Source organism: Hirundo rustica, chromosome 3, assembly GCF_015227805.2.
Source record: "Hirundo rustica isolate bHirRus1 chromosome 3, bHirRus1.pri.v3, whole genome shotgun sequence".
Taxonomy (NCBI): domain Eukaryota; kingdom Metazoa; phylum Chordata; class Aves; order Passeriformes; family Hirundinidae; genus Hirundo; species Hirundo rustica.
The window spans coordinates 92,861,613-92,871,231 of NC_053452.1; the positions used below are offsets into that span (position 1 = coordinate 92,861,613).

Below are 9,619 nucleotides of genomic sequence, written 5' to 3' on the forward strand. Positions count from 1 at the left end.
GAGTGTTCTGCAAAAATCTGCAAAGTCTCCCTTTAGAGGTGATAATATAACATGGGAAAGTATGATCATAGGTGTTTTATAAATAAGTAAACTAAGGACATGGAGGCTAAATCACTTTTCCAAGGGCCATACATATATGCAGAGCCAGAAATAACAATAAATATATTATGCTTTTAGAAGTTTATGAACTAGATTATTGGGTAGATTTTACTTCTCTCACTACTAAATAGTCTTTAATAAATCCTTAATTGGCATAACTATAGTGACCTTCCTAAAAACACTGAAACTTTCCCAGTTTTCAGAAAGAGAAAACTGTTTCATCTTTTCTCTCCTTAAAAAAGGAAACAAAGTTTTTCATGCATGGGATCCCTGAGGATCAAACCCCAAAATATCTCTATATTATCGAACCTATGTTCAGAACAAATCCAAAATCAACACAATATTTTATTAAGCTTGGCTGGTACTGGAATTCAGAGTAGGGCAGCCACATACTTTAAAAGATTTCAGGGAAAACCTGTCAGTTTTAACAGATATCCCTTGGTGGAGTTGTTGTTGGGTTTTTTTTTTCAGTCTGCCATTGAAATAGGAAAATGCAGATAGCTCAACCTCCTTTTCCATACTTCCCTGGTAAGCTCTCAGAGATACCAGCAGTATTTGAAATGGCTGAGCACCATTTCTTCTAAAGTGATAGAGCAGACCCCTCTTTTGCTCACCTTTGTCATATGCAGAGCGAGAAATATCTAATAGGTAAGCAGCAGCTCAAAGACCCCTCAACAGCTGCTGAGCTGTTCAATCAGTTTGGCTCTGGGAATATAGAGCCAGAGTTGGATCTGATGTACGAAGAGCCTGTGAGCAGAGTTACATGGCTATAAAACTTGGCACGAGAGGAGACTAAGCAAAGCAAATCTGATGCCACAAGCACGATTCGCTCGTTGCTAATGATGTCTCTGTAACAGCACAGGCTATCTCTAAGCTATATTTTCCACTGCCTTGTTGGCTTGCAAAACTTTTAATGGAACAAGTTTTTCTGGCAGAAGAACACTGATTTTTATCTTTAATGAGCAGCCTCTCTATCATTCAGCTTCAGGAAACAGCTTCCTGGTTGTAAACTGCTTGAGACTGCTGACAGCCAGGCCACTTCAAAAGCAGCCAGGAGCGACTTTCTTGCTAACTTTGGGAAGGAATTCAAAAATGCTGCAAGGTGTGGATGATTCTGTTTTGGTGCAGAAGGACTCTGCTTCCCGACATGGAGAAATGACAAGTTGGGATATCAATGATATCAAACTTCCCCAGGTATGTGTCTGTGTCTTAGAAATTTATTTAGTTCTGACCAGTCATCTCTACCATAGATCTTCAATGCTTTCTCAGTCGTCTATGACTCATTGCCTCTATTCAACTTGTCACCTCGAGGTATGGGGGAATGTTTTGCTAGAAAATATTGAGAAAATACTGACATTTCCATGTGTTTCTCCTTAAAAGTATTATTGAAAAAGCTGTTGATGCATGAAAAATAGCAATGCTGCAGAAACATTGTTTTCACTGGTGGATTAGATGCAGAGAAAGCAGAGGAAAAAAAGGTGTCTCCTGCTGTGGGCACTTAATCAGAGCGGTCCAGGACTTGCCTTTTGCCCTGGGTAGTGATTTTTGAGAAGGGAGCACAGCACTCACAACTGTCTTGCAGCTGTGGGTGCTCAGTCTCGCTGCAGATTGGCCTCCAGCTCCAGAGCTGTCTTCCCACATGGAGGCAAGTCTTTTCACAAGCATCTAGGGAAACCTTGCTTCATGTTTTCAGAGGTTTGCTGAGAGACACAATAGTGATCTTCCCCTCTCTTGGTCCTTTTCTAGTTCTCTTAGCTAAAAGTTTCAACCATGCTCTCCACTGAAAGCCCACACACCCTGCACACCAATGTCACCTCCCTGTCCCTCAGCTCTGCATATTTCTGCCAGATTTCTCCTGCTGCAGTCCTTCAGCGTCCAGCTGTGCCTTTCACCTCCCAGCCCTGCCTTCTTACTGGATCCCAGCCTCCTCCCTACTTTGACAGTGCTGTTTGCCCAAAGCCTCCATGTTCCAGGATGTCCCCTTCGCTGCCCTTCAGCCCAAGGTCACTTTCACCTGCATTTCAGTCTGGAGGCTTCATTGACACCTTTCTCTACACTATCCGGTGGCTACCAGGGGAGTGTGGGAGCTTTTCTTTTCTTGGTTGATGTTCTTATAGCTCTCATGGCTCTCAGTCCTGGGATTAGCAATTTAAAGGAAATTTCTACTAAGCTTTTGTATTCCTTACAAGAACTTTTTAATTCAAAATCATCATCAGGTATGGTAGATGATTTACAGCTTACTTCATTTTACTGTATTGATTGTACCCACTGATGTACACTGATGTGATGTGTATTTAGGTCTTTGGGTTTTTTTCCCCAGTTTTATTTTTATTGCTCCTTACTCTGTTGTCCTTGTGGCTTGGTGTTAGTTCAGGGGTGTTTTTTTGTTGTTTCTTATTCTTTTTGTTTGGATGGTTGGGTGAATGAGAACAAGCTCCTGGCCACGCCTTCCTCATGCTCTGGGGACTGTGGGGAGCCACAGAGATCTGTGTTTTTCCTGCCTTATCTCTACTACTCCCTTCTGACAATCAGCATCACCTGCCAGGGTGCTAGAGTCACCTAGGCTAGAGAAAACCCAGCAGAGATCCAATTCTGCTCAGCTCCTGGACAAGTTCTTCTCTTCCCCAGCCTAAAATGTGGCTTGCTTTGCTCTTTCCACAGCATGTGAGCCAGACAGACTGGTTTCAAGAATGGCCAGATTCCTATGTAAAACATATCTATAGCTCAGAGGATAAAAATGCTCAGAGGCACCACAGCAGCTGGGCGATGAGAAACACCAACAACCACAACTCTCGCATCTTAAAAAAGTCCTGCCTTGGGGTGGTGGTTTGTGGTAACGATTGCTCTACCTTGGATGGGAGGAAGATCTACCTAAGACCAGCCATATGTGATAAAGCCAGACAAAAACAACAGCGTGAGTATGGACATGGCAGTTCATAAGTGAACACAACACAGCAGAAATCAAAGTACAGGACACCCTTTGGATTATCCAGCCTTCCTTCTGCCATAACTTATATTCCAGTGCAACTCTTGATTTGGAATAATGCATTTTACACTTCTTACTGTTGGGGCATAGTCATCTGTTTGTTTATTTTTTGTTGTTGTTTTTTCCTAATAATTTTCTAATGTCTATTTCTGTTGGTTAGGGATTGGTTCCCAGCCTTCTCAGCTATGGGTGAGGGTTCTGAGAAAGCTGTGCAGGGCAGGCAGCTCCCTGCCCTGCTGTTCCTACCCACCCAAGTGTTGGCTTCATTATTGCACTGGCCCAAGAGTAACTCAGGAGGCAAATCTTGCAGGAAAGAAGTTGCTCGTAAGCTGTGATGACTGGAAAATAGGCCCCACAGTCACATCACTGGAGCAAGACAATGCAAATAGAGAACATGACCTGCACAAACATTTTTAACAAGACCATTCCAAACAATTGTGATTGCTCAGTAGAACTAGCACAATACTGATTTCTGGATATGATGTACATTTTAGCTAAAGAAAGGTATTACTCAGGTGCTCACTGAGGCCCGAACAATGTTCTCTAGAAACACATAGGATATTCCAAACACTGACAAGAGAAAAATTTAAACTGACCATGGTGATAAAAGATAAAAATGTTATAACATTGTAATAGAAATAATTTTTGAAATTTTATAATGGACAGAATAAAGGCAATTATTTGTTTGTTTGTACTGATTTTTGCGTAATTTCTGAGCAGCAAACCAGAAGGAGCAATCTGCCATCAGTGAACCATTGTATCTCATGGGATTCATCTAACTGGTGTCATATAGAAGATGTTTCCCTCTATTCTTGCTCCAGGGAAATGCTGTCCCAACTGCAATGGACCGCTGCGACTCCTTTCCTGCCGAGGGCATGGTGGTTACCCAGTTACCAACTTCTGGAGGCATGAAGGCCAGTTCATATTTTTCCAGGTTGGTATAAAATTACCTAACATTATGAATGTTAATTTTAAAGACGGGTATTTTAAGTTTTCTTTTGCAATTTCCTTTTCATTGTTCCAACAAATAGGGGTTATTGAATATGACAAGGTCAAATGACTGTAAGGAGAAAAAATTTTCACAAGATCCTAAGCATCCTGATCTAACTCTGAAGTTAGTCCTGCCTGAGCAGGAAGTTGAGGTAGAGAGCCCTCCCAGCCTAAATTAGCCTATGCAACTATGATTTTACAGCACAGAGTATGTTTTATTTAGGCTTCTGCAAAGACTTGTTGTTTTGAAGTGTTTTGCCTCAGGTACATAGGAACCAACAAATGCACAGAAGTCAGAAATACCACATTGTTACCCTGGTTTTTCTGAGCCTTTTGATTTTCTTAAATGGAGTCAGATCTTTTTAGTTATTGTACAATTTTAAGAGCAGTTTTCTACCTTTCCCACAGATGTAACATAAACAAATCCTTTTTTTTTTCATTCTCTGTCCTTTGCATATTTCTAACCTGAAAACAATTGTAACTGACAATTGGTCTGGCCACTGAGGCTGAGGGGTGGAAACCCCAAAAAGTCAATCTTCTGCTAGACCCACAAATGTATAAAAAGTAAAAAAAAACAAAGGAGCTCTCTTCTCTTGGCTCTCTCAGCTGTGAGCTGGAATCGGAAGGACCTCTGCCTTGCGAAAATCTCTTGTCTGCGTGTGACTGCTTTGTGTGTCTCAGTGACACCACATTATCTCTTCTTCTTCTCCAAGGTACTACACATAATCATGAGGCAATCTTGGAACAGGAAATGGCTGTACCCAAGGGATGGTCTATGGAAAATGCCATCTGTGTATTATATGTAACTTATATCTGGAAAACAGTGTATGCAAGTGTTTAAATAATGGGCACTGTTCCTGGAAGCTGTAGTCCTAGATGAGTTACACAACCACTTTCCTGCTTTCCACTCTATCACTTATGTGCAGGCTAAATAAAATTAATTCTCTGTGGAAGCTAATGGAAATTAATGTTCAGATAAACATGTCTAAACTGTGAGAAGAATTAAAGTGACTGCAGGGACACAGTAGCCAAGCTGCAGAACACCTCTTGGCTTCAGCTGTGCCCTACTGGGAAGACTGTCTTCTACAAGTAAATGTGGTACACTGATTTTATGATTTCAGAGGGTTTCTACCTCATCCTACTTCATCTGGAATATGTTTATTATTTGATCTCACAGTAACTAAATCCTATTAAATACAAAGCATTAAATTAGGCCATAATGTGTGACTTTGGCCTGTGATATAAATTCTGCTCCCTTAAGATTATTAACAAGGTTGCTTCTACCTTTAATATGCCATACTTACTTTCTAAAGTCCAAAGGAGCTCATGACCACCCACGTCCAGAAACAAAACTAGAAGCAGAAGCAAGAAGATCAATCCAAAAAGCCAAGACAGCTTTTTCTCCATCTTCTCTAAGACTAAAAAGAGTCCAAGAGATTGAGGTAACTCTTGTTATTGGTCAATTAAATTTTGGTCTAGTGGTCTATGGTTCAAGGCATGGTGGAGGTTATCTGGGCTTTGGGACTGGGTGGGAGCAGGCTTTACATCTCCACATCCTGCACACTCATAATCGGCCCAAGAAGGACCAGGGCTGTCCTGAGCATCCTGCTCTCCTCACTGCCAGCACACCCTCTCCAGAGTCTGGTAGCAGCAGATTACACCTACACTGGTAAACAAAGCAGGGCTGCAGGGCAGGCTAAGTTTCATCACCATTCACGTGGAACTTCCTGTGCATGAGATTCTGCCCATTTCCTCTTGTCCAATTTCTTGGCACTACCAAGAAAAGTGAAGGCATATTCCACCTCTGCTTGTTCCCCTTGTGTTTCAGCGAGGTTAAGAAGGGGAAGTTGCATAACCTGTACCTGGTTTGCCTGGTTTGAAGGCAGAAGAGTGCTTTGAAAGGCTTTATGAAGCACTGATGTTAAAACATCAGCTCTGATAGATGTTGAAACACTTGTGAAAGCATCTCCAGAGATCCCTGGGATTGCTGCATGCCTGATGGAGGGAATCCCAGTGACCTTCATTGCAAAGGCTGTGTTACCCTCCATTGTCATCAGCAGTATTCACATGCAGTTTGTTTTTTGATGTTAGGGGTGGTGCATTCCCCCAACCTGGTGTTAGGGATAGTAATCCACACCCTTTCAGCCACTGACTGAAGGGAAAATTGCTCTGGGTGGGGACAGATTTCTTAAGTGGAGACACGAAGAAGCAAGGGGATCTGGGAAGAAGCAGATAAAATATGCACATAGGAAGTTAAAACCATTTGAATAGAATGTGAATTTAGAATCTGCAGCTAATTCTACTGGAAATACTCAGGAGGACACTAAAAACCAGAACTTCTTGACACAAGTGCCTGGGAACAAAAGCATAAGAAAAAACAGCTGATCTGTCTAATTGTCTAACAAATATAGCTACAATACTTTTCCTATCACTGGTTTAGTTCTGTCTCCATGAACACTGAAATAGTTTCCACCTAGGAAATACTACTGAGCCACGTGTCTTTCTTTCTTTTCTAACAGAGCCTACTGGTCAGCCTGCTTGCTTAGGTCAAATTTCCCGTAGACTTGCCTTCATCTTTGCCTTCCTAAAACATCTTCCTGAGGCTTTCACTTTCAATTGTGTGGGACTAGAAACAGACTAAAGATGTCACAAGTGTCTAATAGTAGAGCCTGCTCTTCAGCTGTTCTGATTCTGTACAGTCAGACCATTTATCCTCATTGGCTTTCCAGTTCATGGCTCTCCAGCAGGTTTTCCTTGGGAATAACCCATCATATTTGTACTTTGCCAAACTGGCTATAATACAGCTAACCCAGGAGTCTGATTTGTAACACAGAACCTGTGGTGGTCAATCTGTAAAAATATATTCTGAAAAGATTCAGTTTTAATTTGTTCATTCTGCAAAACGTATTCCAAAAAGAATTCTGTTTTAATGTGCTCACAAGAGATCAAGGAGGAGAACTTTAAAAAAAGGTATGGGCCCAAAATAGAGCAAGTTATATATAGGATGGTCTCTCTATGGAATCTATGGCAGGTGTGTAGCTAAAGGTGGGCTGGGTCCTACACCAGATTGTTGGAATTTTTTCTCATGATGAGTGGAGAACAACAGAAAGGAGCTTTGCTCCTCCAGGAGTTCACAAAATCACTATAATTAAACGGATGAAAAAGCAGAATTATAAAGAAGAGAGGCCTGCAAACATTCATCATAAATGAATGTTCTGAAAGGAATTAAAGTTTGCATAATTATAATCCAATAATTGGGGCCATTAAAGAAGTTGTTAAATATCCAGAAGAGAAGACCCAAAAGAATAATTCCTGTGTGCTGATTCCTACCTGAATGAAATTCAGTTTGTGGGGTAAAAAAATGTAAAGATAGGAAAATTTATTAGTTAGAAATAGACTCTAGAAAAGCTGAAGAAGAATATTTTTGTAGTGAAAATAATAACTTCAAAATCAGTATAAAAAATACTTAGCTTTTCCAATCTCCATAGGAAAAAATCTGTGGTGTCAAATGTATTAGCATCATTTTATTTTTAGGTCCATCTTCAGTATATGCTGGCAGTAGACCCTAAGGGCTGTGAATGCAATGTCTAAGCAAGTCTTTCAGTGTAAGACAGGCTTTGGGCAAAAACTGCTGAAACAAACCCAGAGCCAAGACCTGGGAGCCTTGTTTAGTTTGTTCCTACTAAAGTGTAGGTGTGGGCACCACACCTATGGCGGGGGAGGCTCTGTTACGCCATCTGCTTTGTTACCTGCGTTCACAGAACCACAGAAGGGTCAAGGTTGGAAGAGATCTAAGATCATCAAATCCAACCATCGTGTTAGTTGAGTGCCTTTGTAAGCAGCTCACAGAGGAGAGGTGCTACACTACACCTTGTTTTACTAACCCATGCCTTGCTTTCCCAAGTCTCTGACAGGTGCAATACCGACACAGGAGCCTTTGCTTCTTTCCAACCTGGATGCTCACGTGCCACCTGCTAATTTCAGGGGACATTTAAGCAAAAGCTCCCACGAGCCAACGCTGAGCAGCTCTTCTGGGCAGCTTCCATACCCAAGGACGGCCGGGGAGGATGGGGCCTTCAGAGAGGCAGCCTGGAGCCGAAGCCTGTCCCTCAGGAGGACCCCCAGAGCCGAGAGGCCGTGCAGTGTCCCCGCTGTGCCCAGCACAGCCCCTTCTCCCCAGCAGTGCACCCTCCTTAGCCCCCAGCACATCCTGCCCATGACAAAGGGTGGCCGTGACCCCTTCAGGTCTGACGCGGGCCCTTTGGGAAATGGATCGTATGGGGAGAAACCCCCACCGACCTACCCGGGCAGCCGCCTCTCTCTGCTGCCCCGCCCCGCGCCTCAGGGAGCGCCCAGCCCCAGCCCCGCGGCGAGCGCGGCACAGCCTCACCGACTGCTCTCGCTGCCTCCGAGGGGAAGCGCCGGAGACACTGGGGGAGGGCCCCGAGCCTGGCTCAGCTGCTGCAACGACGACATGGTTTTTAACCTGTGCCCGTTACGGTGACTGCGTTCAAACGTCCCCGCTCGCCCCTCCTCTGGCAATGGGTCTGATTCTCTACCCTTGTGGCAACAAGACATGACAGCGCTACCACAACGGGTCTCAGTTTAGCTCCTCTTGCAGGCCCCAGAAGGGGCTTTCACACCTAAAGGCTTGTCTGTGTGCCTTTTTATTTAATAGTCGTATTTCCCCCCACTGTTTCATGGATCTAATAAAAGCTATCAGCCCCTCTTACATACTGCCTCGCTGCCATTCTGGTTTGGTAGCATTTCTACCCTCCTCGATACACAAGCCTGTGGGACTGTTGGAAGGTGTAGATGGATGATCTCAAGGACCACGTGCAACCTTCTGCACTCTTCAGCTTCTCCAGGCAGTCCTTCTTCAGACTTAAGTCCTTGCACTGCATCAGCCTTGCACACGTGTTGTGATAGAGCTGGACGCAGGACTTCACACGGGATGTCGTGAGAATGGAGTAGATGGGGAGAATCCTCCTCCTCCATCTGCAGCCACATTTCTTTTGATGCAGCCCAGGATACGTTTGGCCTTCTGAGCTGCATATGTACAGTGCCAGATCGTGTCCAGTACACTAATTGCCCTAAGTCCTTGTCTGCAGGGCTGGACCCAGTTTCATATATGTATATATTCAAGGTGCCTTGCTGCTTTTTCCAGGCACTTTTAGTTTCTTTCATTGTAGATTGTAAAGAACCCTTCAGCATCCGTTCCATACATCACCTCCTTTGCTGACCACTACCATAAGCTGTATTTCAGCAGGACCCATCAGTTCTCTACATATATTTAAAAAAGTAGGGTGCCAAATAGGAATCTTCTTGCCTGAACTTAGTGGGTCAGACACCATTGGCAAAGATTCCTTTACCTTCTCCCATAAGTGACATCTGCATGACTTTGCTGCATGACTGGCCTCTGCTGCTCTCTGGACTGGGTTTCAGGGGCCACCAACCTCCCTTGCAGAGGGAGGCACTGACACACACCCCTGCTGCCACCTCTGCAAGGGAGAGCTGAGGGATGTCATGTATGACGTATGGAGC

At 43.6% G+C, this 9,619-nt stretch overlaps 1 protein-coding gene across 1 annotated transcript; it reads left to right on the top strand.

Moving 5' to 3' along the window:
• The first annotated feature begins 1,191 nt into the window (after positions 1-1,191).
• GCM1 (glial cells missing transcription factor 1) lies at positions 1,192-8,579 on the top strand. The gene is made up of 5 exons (XM_040058170.2): positions 1,192-1,293; positions 2,761-3,013; positions 3,907-4,019; positions 5,389-5,517; positions 7,980-8,579. Exons 1-5 carry the CDS (start codon positions 1,192-1,194, stop codon positions 8,577-8,579), a joined length of 1,197 nt encoding a protein of 398 aa, XP_039914104.1.
• Positions 8,580-9,619: the final 1,040 nt, after the last annotated feature.